At 42.2% G+C, this 14233-nt stretch overlaps 1 protein-coding gene across 2 annotated transcripts in view; it reads left to right on the top strand.

Annotated features, from left to right (window-relative positions):
- The first annotated feature begins 2081 nt into the window (after positions 1-2081).
- LOC132402519 (bifunctional protein GlmU-like) overlaps positions 2082-14233 on the top strand; it is an 81392-nt gene continuing 69240 nt past the window's right edge. For both annotated transcript variants that reach the window (XR_009514940.1, XM_059985373.1), the window contains exon 1: positions 2082-2219. Coding sequence is in view for 1 of the 2 variants with exons in the window: in XM_059985373.1 (XP_059841356.1) it covers positions 2217-2219 (3 nt within the window). In the remaining variant the exon portion in view is untranslated. The remainder of the gene's footprint in view (positions 2220-14233) is intronic.

Genomic DNA, 14233 nt, shown 5'->3' with positions numbered 1-14233 from the left:
CATCCTCCTTCTCTCCAAAGAGTAAAGCCCGAGATCCCTTAATCTCTGATCATAATGCATACTCTCTAAACCAGGCAGCATCCTGGTAAATCTCCTCTGTACCCTTTCCAATGTTTCCACATCCTTCCTATAGTGAGGTGACCAGAACTGGACACAGTACTCCAAGTGTGGCCTAACCAGCGTTTTATAGAGCTGCATCATTACCTCGCAACTCTTAAATTCTATCCTGCGACTTATGAAAGCTAACACCACATAAGCTTTCTTAACTACCCTTTCTACCTGTGAGGCAACTTTCAGGGATCTGTGGACATGTACCCCCAGATCCCTCTGCTCCTCCACACTACCAAGTATCCTGCCATTTACTTTGTACTCTGCCTTGGAGTTTGTCCTTCCAAAGCGTACCACCTCACACTTCTCCGGGTTGAACTCCATCTGCCACTTCTCAGTCCACTTCTGCATCCTATCAATGTCTCTCTGCAATCTTTGACAATCCTCAACACGCTCCACAACACCACCAATCTTTGTGTCGTCTGCAAACTTGCCAACCCACCCTTCTACCCCCACATCCAGGTCGTTAATAAAAATCACGAAAAGGTCCCAGAACAGATCCTTGTGGGACACCGCTAGTCACAACCCTCCAATCTGAATATATTCCCTCCACCACGACCCTCTGCCTTCTGCAGGCAAGCCAATTCTGAATCCACCTGGCCAAACTTCCCTGGATCCCATGCCTTCTGACTTTCTGAATAAGCCTACCGTGTGGAACCTTGTCAAATGCCTTACTAAAATCCATGTAGATCACATCCACTACACTACCCTCATCTATATGCCTGGTCACCTCCTCAAAGAACTCTATCAGGCTTGGTAGACACGATCTGCCCTTCACAAAGCCATGCTGACTGTCCCTGATCAGACCATGATTCTCTAAATGACTATAGTTCCAATCTCTAAGAATCTTTTCCAACAGCTTTCCCACCACAGACATATGGCTCACTGGTCTGTAATTACCTGGACTATCCCTACTACCTTTTTTGAACAAGGGGACAACATTCACCTCCCTCCAATCCTCCGGTACCATTCCCATGGACAACGAGGACATAAAGATTCTAGCCAGAGGCTCAGCAATCTCTCCCCTCGCCTCGCTTCAGGCTGCCTACCCCAAGGGGTACAGGTTACAGTATGGGGAACACATGGGAGAAATCGTGCAGTGGCAGAATCTAATTTCAGTTCCGTTACTGCAGGAGCATACTGAGTTGTCCGTGACCATTGCCCACACTCCCACCCCACTTTGCTGTCAATGTTCCCAGCAAACTTACCAACTAGCCTATCATTTGCTCAGGAAACACCCACGTGATCAGACTGAGCCAACTTGTGGTCTGCTCGACACCCACTTTGAAGTGTTCCCAAATCCCACACCCGTCTTCTAATTATTCCCCACGTAATCCTCGCCCTCTGCTCCGTTTGCATGAATGCCTTCACTGAACACACTTCCTCGGCGATTAGAGGAGAAACCCATTCTCCCACATGCCAGTTTAACACAAGTTAATTATTCTGAATTGGAAAGTTGAAATAATATTATCTCCACGGGTGATATACATAAAGAAATTAGGCAGGTTTTTAAATCAGTTAAGAATGATTTTTAAAGGCAATTAATAGGTTAAATATAAGACGCACAGTATCCCGTTAAGCGGTGGCAGGCAGTTGGTAATTCGGGAAGTGCGTAAAGCCGACGATTATGAATTTCTAGCTTATGCTACATGCATATTTCATTCGTATTATGAATGCAACCCCAGCACACACAAACACAAGAACCGGGAGCGCTTGGACACTGCTCGCCTCTCGGAATCGTTCCAGATCCAATGACCCGGAACATGTCGAGGCGGTTAAAAAAAGAGAGAAATAAATCTTAGATTATCCCGGAACTGAAAACAAAATCGGTAGAGAAATTTTGAAAACAAGCGTGAAATAAAGAGTAAGAATGTTGGAGTAATATCAACACTTTTATTGTTGGTTAATATAATCTACTTATGTTGAAATATTCGGATGAATAAAGCAACTGGTGGTCCTTTCTGAAACAAAACTTGCCTCGCTATTTACACGTTGCAACAAACACCAACGCTTCCAGTGGTTTGAGTTCATGACCTTCAGGCTCAGCCGCCGATTGTTAGCACGTCGGGGTTAACGGGGATCGTCCCGGGAATATTTGTTGTTGAGGAATGGTGAGTTAACGTGGGACAGTTTACTTGGCTCATAATTTATTTGATAACAGCACAGAGGTAAGCTAATGGCACGCATCTTCTTCTCGTCAGATGATCATACTTACTGGCCGCTTCATAAGCCTGCAAAGTTTTTATAAAGTCGGAGTCTGGAAAATCGTGCGTCGGGCGGTGCAAAGAGGCTGCCTTAAAATAAAACGTTTTTCACCGGGTTTGTGAAACAACCTCTCAGTTATTTAACCATCTATATAAACTCCGTTAATTCGACTAATCCTCCCATAGTTTTTTTTTAAAGCGACTTCTCTTCCATTTCAATAATGGAGGTTCCCGGGGATTGCACGACGTCTGTCAAAGTGGACTCTGAATATTTCTGGGGAGCAGTTTACAATTACAGTCACATGATGCAGAAACTCGAACAAGGCTGTTGATGGTAATGGGAACAGCGAGGTGCTCTGGGCATGTGGTTCATACCCAGAACATGTACTTCTACAGCACATGACAGGCCCTTCGGCCCACTTTGTTGTGCTAATCGTGTATTCGTGTAAAAACTGGCAAGAGTTCCCCTACCGCATAGCCCTCCATTTTGCTCAGCTCCATGTACCTAGCTAAGAGGCTCTTAAAAGACCCTGTCGTGTCCATACATCACACACAAATGATAATGTCTTTGTTCTTTCTGGCCTAGTGACTTACTTTGTACCTGGGCAAATACAGTACAAGTTCGCTCCTGGAGTAAGGTTGAAGAGAACTGTTTATATTCTAAGGCAACAGTGAGAGGGATGGGAAAGCAATGGAGAATTGCCGTAACGTTGCAGGAATATCTGTGTGTTCTTTCTTTTAGAGCTCCTGTTTATGGATTATGTGGTGAGAGGAACCACTTCTTTCTCAAGGCCACTTTCGAGGGTTGTTATGACCATTTAGAGGGAAATGAGATTGGATCTGAAATCACGGCTCTTTGTGCCATCATCTCCGATCACTATTTTCCTATCTCCTACAAAATTTAATCTTATTAACACTTTTCATACAAATGATGTAGTTCAAAGTACTTTACAATGGGATAAAATGCAATAGGTACACTTTATAGAACAGATACAAATAACATATTTTCATATGAAGCATTAATGAGATGAAATTAAAGTGTTTCTTTTTGGATAGTGAACCAGTTGGCTTAAATCTCCATGCCAGGAGAATGCAATTGATTTTGTTTCAACAGCTAAGGTTTATATGGTCCATTCAATGTAACAAAACATCCCAAGCAGTTTTACAGAAATATTAGACAATATCGCATAAGCTGATACTTGAGTGGATGGTTAAAAGGGATATTTTTTGTTTAGAGGCACAACACGATAATGGGCCCCTTACGGCTCAGCGAGCCTGTGGTGCCTAATTAGACCCGTATGACCAGTTGACCTACCGACCCACAGGTCTTTGGAAAGTGGAGGAAACCCACCCAGTCATGGGGAGGACATACAAACCGCTCGTGGAAAAGGGTGGAATTGAACCCCGATTGCTGGCACTGTAATAGTATCACGCTAACTATTATGCTACTGTGCTGAACTGAGGAAGGAAAAATGCTGACATTTGTGACATTTCCTGTGACGTTTCTGGATTTATTACAGCTTGCTTCTATCCTTTAGGTCATGTGAACAGGGATCATTTTGTTCAGCGGTATACTTCTTCCCTGATGGAGTTCTTACTCCAGAGACTTGAGTGTCTACTGAAAACTGGGAGAGTCTGCACCACCTTTCTTTAAATAAACCTGTTTCCCTTCCGCCAGGTTCCCCTTCCTATTCCATTGAGTGCAGGAGATTCCCCTTGCCGCCTGGGCCAATAGTTGTTCTTCACCCAAAACAACTGAAATAAATGTAAGATGCAAGAACTTGGCACTAAAATCTCAGATCTTTATAGAACACAGAATAGTACAGCACATTACAGGCCCTTCAGCCCACAATGTTGTGCCGACCCTCAAACCCTGCCTCCCATATCACCCCCCCCCACCTTAAATTCCTCCATCTACCTGTCTCATAGTCTCTTAACCTTCACTTGTGTATCTGCCTCCACCACTGACTCAGGCAGTGCATTCCACGCACCAACCACTCTCTGAGTAAAAAACCTTCATCTAATATCCCCCCTTGTACTTCCCTCCCCTTGCTTTAAAGCCATGTCCTCTTGTACCGAGCAGTGGTGCCCTGGGGAAGAGGCACTGGCTGTCCACTCTGTCTATTCCTCTTAATATCTTGTACACCTCTATCATGTCTCCTCTCATCCTGCTTCTCTCCAAAGAGTAAAGCCCTAGCTCCCTTAATCTCTGATCATAATGCATACTCTCTAAACCAGGCAGCATCCTGGTAAATCTCCTCTGTACCCTTTCCAATGCTTCCACATCCTTCTTATAGTGAGGCGACCAGAACTGGACACAGTACTCCAAGTGTGGCCTAACCAGAGTTTTATAGAGCTGCATCATTGCATTGCGACTTTTAAACTCTATTCCTTGACTTATGAAAGCTAACACCCCATAAGCTTTCTTAACTACCCTATCTACCTGTGAGGCAACTTTCAGGGATCTGTGGACATGTACCCCCAGATCCCTCTGCTCCTCCACACTACCAAGTATCCTGCCATTTATCCTGCCTTATCTCATTGTTTCACAGATATTGTTGTGCATGTTTCCCTAAATTACAAATATTGACTGTGAAGCTTTATGTTTTTAAAGTTGTGTAAATTTGAGTTACTTTAGGCAATTCTTTTTATTCCTGTTGTCACCAACCACAGCACATCTCCAACCTTCAGTTACTCACCTACAGTCCATGAGTGAATCACGTGTGCTACCTTGCTTAAAACTTCCTGATTAATTTTGACTTCAAACAGTTCTTCAGGTGAGGCTTGTGCAGTTTGTTCCCTTTATTTAAGAAAGGACATATAATATTGGAGGCTGACCGAAAGATCAGAAGATGTAGGGGCAGAATTAGGCCATTTAGCCCATCAGGTCTGCTCTTCTATTTCTTCATAGCTGAATCTATCCAGTGAGTTGGCCTCCACAGCCACCTGTTGCAATGAATTCCACAGATTTGCCAGTCTCTGGCTAAAGAAAGGCCTCTTCGTCTCTGTCCGGAGGCTGTGTCCTCTGATTTTAGACTCCCCCGCTACAGGAAGCATCCTCTCCACATCCACTATACATGCGGTATGCTAATTCTTGGGTGAAAAGATTGTTGTGTCATAAGTAACTAAGGGAGTTGGCTCTCTATTCATTGGAAATGAGAAGACGAGGGGTGAGCTTATGAAAACATATAAGACCTTAAAGGGACAGTAGCAAAGTAGATAAGGGATGTGGTACAATATAAGGGAGTGATCATTTAAGACAGATGCTTAGGCATTTCTTCTCCCGGAAGATGGTAAATCTTGGGAAATCTGTACCCCAGAGGTTTATGGAGGCTGGATCACTGGGGGTATGTAATGAGGAAGTAGCTAAATACTGGATCAAGGAGTTCATGGTAATGGGGAACTGGCAGAAATGAGCAGCTCTGGAGCAGATCAGCGGGATCATGTTGAATGCCAGGGCAGGATTGAGGGGCTGGGATATTCACAGCTCTTTTTGTCTGGTGCCAACCTCCCCGTTACTGACTGTCATGGACATAGTAAAGTTGATCGTAGTCACATCGACCTCTTCTATTCCTCTGCAGTTAAAGATGTGACTAACCTTACCATCTCTTTGATCAAATTTCCACATGATACAGACACTGTGTGGCGAGATTGCATGCTTCAACGTGATGGGGGTGCAATGCAGATTCAGGCAGAATTATCATTGCTTTTTAAGTGTAATTTCAAGCTCTTATTATATCGTGGGGTCAGGCGATTCATCTAATGGGGTTCAGACAGTTCATGGAATTATTGCTTGTTAATCAGCTCCAGGTATCTTCTATTTTTGTCAACAGCCTTTCTACAATTAATTTGCAAATGATTTTGCAATGACATAAATATTCATCAACAATTTCAGACCGACTGCACTACTGAATACTTCTCTTCTTCTAAGTATGGCACAATTAAGGCCTTTATGGTTTCTCATATATGGGGCATCTATTATTCCATATTACATTATAAAATAATTGCTGGTATTTGAAACTCTTCCTGTCTAACAATCGGAAAAGTCTTTTTTTAGAATTCTCCCTCCTCGTCTAGTTCCTTCCTTCCACTTATAAAGACATTGATTCATTGCATATTGTTCCACTGTGCCAGCTTCAATCTAGCCCCTTACTCAATTGGTTATCTTTGTTTTAGCCGAGTGAGTATTTCTCAGCCGCATGAGGCAAATTGCATTGTCTTGATCCTGCCCCCGGCCAGTGTCCAGGGGACTGTAGGTTGTGACTAGAATAAGAACTCAGGGCAATTTTACTTTGCTCTTCTGTGGTCCACAGACTTTTTGATCATCTGGAATATCGAACTTTTATGTTGCTGAGATCATCGTGTTCAGTGCACACATGCAGGGTCTATGTGGCCATGTTATACGTTGGCTGTTGCATTTACCAGATAAGCAAAGGAACAGCTTTGATGTAAGCTCCCATTCTACCTCGATTAATGCATTTTCAGGGCTAAAGTTGCTGCCGTTTTTAAAAAGTCAATCTAAGTCCAGAATATGAAATCAGTCTGCAGGTTTGGTAAACTTCCTGCCGCAGGTGTTGGATTTAAAAAAATCTGAATAGGTTAGGCTTAGTGATGTTCTGGCACTTTGGCAAAAGGAACTCTGTTGGCATGGTGGTATTATTGATTCCTGGAGCTGCCTTTTCCAGTATTGGAATCAGAATCGGGTTTATTATCACCGGTACTTGTCGTGGAATTTGTTAACTTAGCGGCAGTAGTTCAATGCAATACGTAATACAGAAGCAGAAGAAAGAGAACAATAATAAATTAATTAATTAATCAATTACAGTATATATATAATGAATAAATTAAAAATAGTGCAAAACCAGAAATGGTATATATTAAAAAGTGAGGTAGTGTTGATGGGATCAATGTCCATTTGGCAATCAGATGGCAGAAGGGAAGAAGCTGTTCATTCGCCAGGTGCTGCTGCTGGGAAAATCCTGGAAAGCTGAGCATTAAGGCCACTTTAGATTGTCCTTCCTCTGTCATGAGTGCTCCTGATTTTGTACTATCCACGGGACTTCTCCATTCCGGTGCCGAACCAGTTGCTGGTCACATGGCTTCCTGACCAGTGCCCATAACTTTAGGCTATTGTGCCTCCTCTCAGGTATATATTTGTGCCTCCTCTCTTCTTGCTGTTTGCCTTCTTGATGGGCTGTCCTTACATAACCAGCACACTTTCCAGAAGCTTATCCCAGACTCTTCAGTGCTACTTGCAGTATTCAGTACTGCGGAGATTGATCGGTACCTCTGACAGTCCAGCATGTGGTTCTTTTCACTGTCAAGTTGCCTGTCCAGCAGAAAAGCAGTAGAGATCTGTAGATGGGCCTTGTCTCATTAATTATAAAATAAAGGTAACTTAAGCCTCATACATCATAGCCATGCTACTTATTTGGGATAATCGCAGAAGAGGAGAAAAACAATGGCAGAGAAGTTTGACTGATTTCACCGCCTACCGCTCAGTACTGCATGTGCTCTATTTCTCTGCAACCTTCCTATTATACGTTGCAGAACAGAAAATGTGCTCAAAAATATCAAGGACTTAACGGCATCCCATATACGTGTCGGCTTTGACATAAATGACCGTTTGTTCACCGCCACTAAGTTACGAAATTCTCCACTGAATGGCACCAGATGGATAGCAGTGGCTCGAGGGTTCATCTCACTGCCACCACCTTCAATGCATTTGGGATGAGCAAATGCTGGGCGAACCAGCGACATTTTCATTCTGAGTAAGAACTAAAGAAAGCCAAGGACAAGTCAATCAAGACACAAGAGAGTACAGATGCTGTAATCTGAAGCAACAAACAACCCGTTGGAGGAACACTGCAGGCCAGGCCGCATCTGTGGAGGCAAAAGGACGATCACCATTTAAGGGCAGGTCCTGTGTCTTTGTGTTTGAATTAAATGAACCATTTACACTTAGACACCAGGCTCTACATAACGTTCTGGGACACTTTCCGCATCCGATGTGTGTCTTTGACTATGTAAGAGAAAGCTAGAGTCACCTGTGACTAAAAGCTGGCCCCGTTGTGTTACCAGGGTGCTCAGTGATCCTCAGGATGTCAGGGATAGTGGAGTAGAGGATCTAAATGCATTTGAGTGTCAGAATGAGATGACGAGAGGTTCCCTCATTGGAGATGGTCATTGCCTAGCACGTGTGGTATAAATGTTACCTACCAAACGGTGGTATGCCTGGTTTCCAAGTCTTACTGGAAATGGGGATGACCCACTTCATTATCTGAGGAACTGCGCATAAATAATATTGAACAATGATTTATTCAAGGAGAGATCAGCATTCCTTATGTGGCCTAGTTTATATGCAGCTCCAGATCTATTGTACTATGCTTACTTACGCCTTTAGTTTTAAAGCTAAAATGAATATAACTGAGTGGACCAGTAAAATGTGCTGGCAATGCTGGTCGTCTGCAGGACCCCTGACAATTGAGCTTTCAGCCAGTCTTCGCCTTCATGTGCACAGTGTGTGTGACTTGTCTCCCTAATGATCGCTTTCAGACTCAAGGGAACCTCTCCATCCAGTATTACACATGGTCTGGAACAAACAATAACCACAAGGGATAACTTGTTTTAGAATATCTTATTAAAAGTGGCATATGACCCACAGATAAAATGCAGATCAAGTGAGTGAGGTCCCTGTGTAGTTATTTTCACAATACTTATGTACACGACGGAGGAATAAACCATCCTGTGTACAGCCGTCAGATCAATCATCCGAATCTTTGTGAAAGGTGTTGCAATTTTTTAAGTGTCCTCATGCAGAGCGTCGTATGAAAAGTGTTTGTTCCTTAAGTCTATAAGATGGTCGCATTGAAAATGTATAACAATCGAAGGTCATTAAACAGTCTTGTAAAAACTAATCTAAAAAAGTTTTTATTCCCTTAATTTTCCATGTTAAAAAAGCCTTATCCAAAGTTGATGGTTTAAAAAAGAAATTAGAATAAATATTACTAGAAAGTAAAAAATCATTTAATTCAAAAAATCTACGAAATTGAAACCAAATTTTTAAAGTATGTTTAACAATAGGGTTGAGAGCTTGTCTACCTATTCTGGAGAACGAAAACGGAAGAGGAGCTCCTAATAAAGAAGCTAACGAAAACCCCGTTACTGAATTTTCCTCCAGCTGTAACCATGAAGGGCGATCTTGGTTGTCTGTGTCATAAATCCAAAAAGTAGCATTGAGAATATTAATTGCCCAATAATAAAATCTAAAGTTTGGTAAAGCCAGCCCACCATCTTTTTTTGATTTTTGCAATAAAAGTTTATTCACTCTAGAGCTTTTATTATTCCAAACATAAGACAAAATCAGAGAACCTATTTTATCAAAAAATGTTTTTGGAACAAAAGAGGGAACTGCTTGAAATATATACAAAAATTTTGGTAGAATAACCATTTTTATAGCATTTATTCGACCTATCGATGACATCGACATAGGTGACCATTTAGAAAGCGCCTGTTGAGTATATTCAACTAAAGGGAAGAAATTATACCTATATAGGTCTTTAAAATTTTTTGTAATTTTTTTGTTACAATTTGTAATATTTGTGACAGATGTAACACAGAAATGGCTACTCTAACTCATATGTTTTGGTCATGTGTAGGTTTAAATAATTTTTGGAGGGATGTGTTTGGAATATTATCTAAAGTTATAGATATGGATGTTCAACCTAATCCATTTACAGCAATTTTTGGGATTATTCCAGAGGAAGCAAGCAAAGTGTCTGCTTCCGCCCAACATGTAATCGCTTTTTCAGCTTTACTGGCTCAGAGAGCTATCTTGCTACACTGGAAAGACTCTAATCCACCTACTGTTTTCTATTGGCTCTCCTCCGTTATGTCATGTCTAAGCTTGGAGAAAATTAGAAGCCGGACATTTGATACATCCTTTAACTTTGAACAAGTCTGGCAACCCTTTATTCAATATTTTCACATGATTTAATTTATTTTTACTTATTTATTTTTCTTTACTCTCTTTGGAGTAAATCCTTCTCCATGAAGGTTCGGAGATGACTGGAAAGATGTGTTTTTTTCTCTTTTTTTTTCTAATTTTATCCTCAATTGGACTGCCCAATCTTTCTTTTCCTTTCCTTTTTTTTCTTTCTCTTTTTTTTGTTTCAGTTTAGTTAGTGAGGTTTTTTTTTCTTTATCAATAAAATTTTCAATCTTTTTTTTATGATTGCTATGAGGAGTTGTAGTTTATTTTGACAATTGTATATGTAACAGCATAATATTCTACCTATTTGATTTTGACATTATATACTTTCTGTTTTTACTATTGCTGTTTACATGTCTTTTATATTATCTATTTGTTAAACTCCGCTTCTGATTTGTATATTCTTTGTTTAAAAAAAACAGTTGAAGGTCATTCAGACCATCACATTCATGCCCATTGAAGAGAAGCTGTCCCATCTTCCAGCATCTAATCGCATAGCTTTGCAAGTTGCAGCTCTGCGACAACACATCCAAGTACTGCTTAAATCTGATAAGGATTCCTTTAACACTCTCCCAAGCAGTCACTTCCATGTCCCTATCACACTCTGGGTGAAAATATGTTTTTTGTATCTTCTTCGTATAATTCTCACTTGTTTGTGCTGGGGAGACGGACTTGGGGGACAATGCACCTGTTCCATTTTTGTTCGTTTTATTTTGTGCAGGGAGGAGGGATTTACGGGTTGATGATTGTGCTGCTGCTCTTTTCTTCCTTGGTTTCATGGCTATCTGAAGAAGAAGAATTTCAGAGTTGTGTACTTTGATAATAAATGAACTTTTGAACCTTTGAAATCCATGCTTCTTGAATTCTTGAATTTTGACTTATCTCTGAAGAAAAATTGGCCCTTCTTGTTTAGATCATTCATAATTTGCAGTACTTTACCTAAGCATGCCCTTTGTCAATTCTCTTTCAGAGAAAACCGCACAGTCAATCCAATTTTTTTCTCATGATGCTTATTTTTTGGACCTGGTAGCAAAAGAATCCAGCAGGGATAGTTGAGACAACAGTTCTCTTGAAAATGTTGGATTGCACAGTGAGAGAGAGATTTCAAAAGTGAGTGGGGGGCAGAAGGAAAAACTTGCGCATCACAGTTTTATTGGAGACGTTTGATTTGTGCATAATTAGGCTCTCGGCAAGGGCCAATAAAAAATTAGATTTAAGTGGAGTGGCCATTGTTTTAGTGGGCCTGTGTTGGAGTGGGGTTTTGGCAAAGAAAGGTGGAGGCTATAGGCAGATTTTTTTTTCATTTAATTTCCCTTTCTTTCTTATTGCATAGTTGGAGCCGTGGGGATTGTAGGCAGGATAGTTGAATGCTTCTCTTGCAGGATGTGGGAAGGCAGGGAGAGCGCCAGTGACCCTGATGACTACACCTTCAAGAAGTGCATCCAGCTGCATCTTCTTACAGCCCGTGCTAAAGAATTGGAGCTGGAGCTGGATGAATTTCAGATCAGTTGGGAGGCTGAGGGGTTGATGGACTGGACTAACAGGGAGGTAGTTTACACCTCAGGGGCAGGACACTGATAACTGGGTGCCTATCAGGAGATGGAAAAGGGATAGGTAGGAGTGCAGAGTCCCCCTGTGGCTATTCCCATCAACAACAGGGATACCACTTTGGATACAGTTGGAATGATCTAGCAGAGGAAAGGCACCGTGGCACTGAATCTGGCTCCATGGCTCAGAAGGGAGGGGGGAAGAAGAGGTGAGCAGAAGTGATTGGGGAGTCATTGGTTAGGGACACTGACAGGAGGTTCTGTGAAGATTCCCTCCTGGGTAACAGGGTCAGGGCTATCAGGGATTGAATCCACATCATCCTTGGGGGAGGGTAAGCAGCCAGAGTTTATAGTTTACGTTTGGACCAATGACGTCTGCAGTAAGAATGATGAGGTCCTCAAAGTGCGTTCCAGGAGTGAATTGCTAAGTGAGGTGGTAAATTGGATTAGACATTGGCTTTGTGGGAGAAGCCAGAGAGTGATGGTAGATGGTTATCTCTCTGACTGGAGGCCTGTGACTATTGGTGTGCGGCAGGGACTGGTGCTGGATCTGTTGTTGCTTGCCACCTATATCAACGATCTGAATCTGAATCAGAATCTGGTTTACTATCACCAGCAGGTGTTGCGGTGAGGCCGAGAGGGGGATCTTTGATGACTCGGCATCTCAGGATCTCCATACTTCCACCCAGGCTTGTAGTGATGATGATCATCTCTCGATGTCCTTCAAGACAGGCAGATGCCAACCACCACATATATTAAATAGTTAAATTAAAAATTGATGAAGGGTCTTGGCTTGATACGTCGACTGTTTGCTCTTTTCCAAAGGTGCTGCCTGGCCTGCTGAGTTCCTCCAGCATTTTGCGTGTGGTGCTTAAAAAAAGTAGTGAGGTGGTGTTCATGGGTTCAATGTCCATTCAGAAATTGGATGGCAGAGGGGAAGGAGCTGTTCCTGAATCATTGAGTTTGTGCCTTCAGGCTCCTGTAGCTCCTCCCTGATAGTCGCAATGGGAACAAGGCATGACCAGTGCGATGGGGGTTCTTAATGATGGATGCCACCTTTTTTGAGGAATCATTCCTTGAAGATGTCCTGAATATTACGGAGGCTAATTCCCATGATGGACCTAAGTTTACAATTCTGTGCAGCTTATTTCAATCCTGTGCAGTAGCACTCCCGTACCAGATGGTGATGCAGCCAGTTAGACTGCTCTGCATGGCACATCTGTAGAAATTTGTGTGTCTTTGGTAACATACCAAATCTCGTCAAACTCCTAATGAAATATAGCTGCTGCTGCTTTCTTTGTAGCAGTTCTGTGTCTCTCTCTGCGGTCTCGCTAATGTTGTGCACAGTCCCAGCATTTATGCTATGCTTTTATATCTTATTTATGAATTATAGTGTAAGAAAAAAAACCTGATGTATATAAATATGAAAGATTCCAGACAGGTTAAAGAGAAAGAACTTTCCAAGTATCAAAGACATTAATGACAAGGGGGATGTAGATCCAGCAGCTTCAAGTTGCTGGCTACAGTTTCTTGGAGAATCTATCCTGGTTCCAGCACAATGATGCCATCCTGACCCCAGCTCTACTTTGCTGGGAGTTTGAGGAGATTCAGGATGTCACTAAAGAGGCTTACAAATTTCTATCGGTGTATGGCGGACAGCATTTTGACTGTTTAGCTTATTGCTTAATATGCAGGCTCCAATGCATAGGAGATGCTGCAACGGGTTATAAACTCAGCCATCATGGGCACAGTCTTCCCGCTATTGAAAACACCTTCAAGTAGTGGTCCCTGAAGAAAGCAGTATTTATCACCAGGGACCCGCACCATCTGGGACATCTTATTACCACTGTCGGCGAAGAGGTACAGGAATGTGAGGACCCACACTCAATGATTCATAAACAGTGTCTCTTCCTCTGCCATTAGATATGTGATTGATACATGAACCCATGAACGATACCTCGTTATAGCTTCTTTGTAATCTATAGGAATTTTATATCTTTGCACTATGCTGCCGCTGCAAAGAAGCAAATTTCATGCCACATCAGTCAGTGATACTAAATCTGATTGTGATTGTGGGTCAGTTGGTAGCACAGTCGGCCCTCCTTATCCGTGGGGGATTGGTTCCGGGACCTCCCGCAGATACCAAGAAACGCAGATGCTCAGGTCCCTTGTTTAGGACCCAGCGGAACCCCAGACCTTATTTAACATGTCTCAGTGCGGTGGACATTAGGACCTGGCGCAGCTCTGAATCCGTAGCGTTTCCGTTCATGAAAATGATCACGATCAAGATTGAAAATAAAGTGGAAGTAATAAGGCGATCAGAAAGAGGTGAAACGCCATCGGTCATTGGAAAAGCGTTAGGCTACAGTCGGTCAATGATCGGA

This window comes from Hypanus sabinus, chromosome 12, assembly GCF_030144855.1.
Source record: "Hypanus sabinus isolate sHypSab1 chromosome 12, sHypSab1.hap1, whole genome shotgun sequence".
In the NCBI taxonomy this organism is placed as follows: domain Eukaryota; kingdom Metazoa; phylum Chordata; class Chondrichthyes; order Myliobatiformes; family Dasyatidae; genus Hypanus; species Hypanus sabinus.
This window is presented reverse-complemented; position numbering and strand designations above follow the sequence as displayed.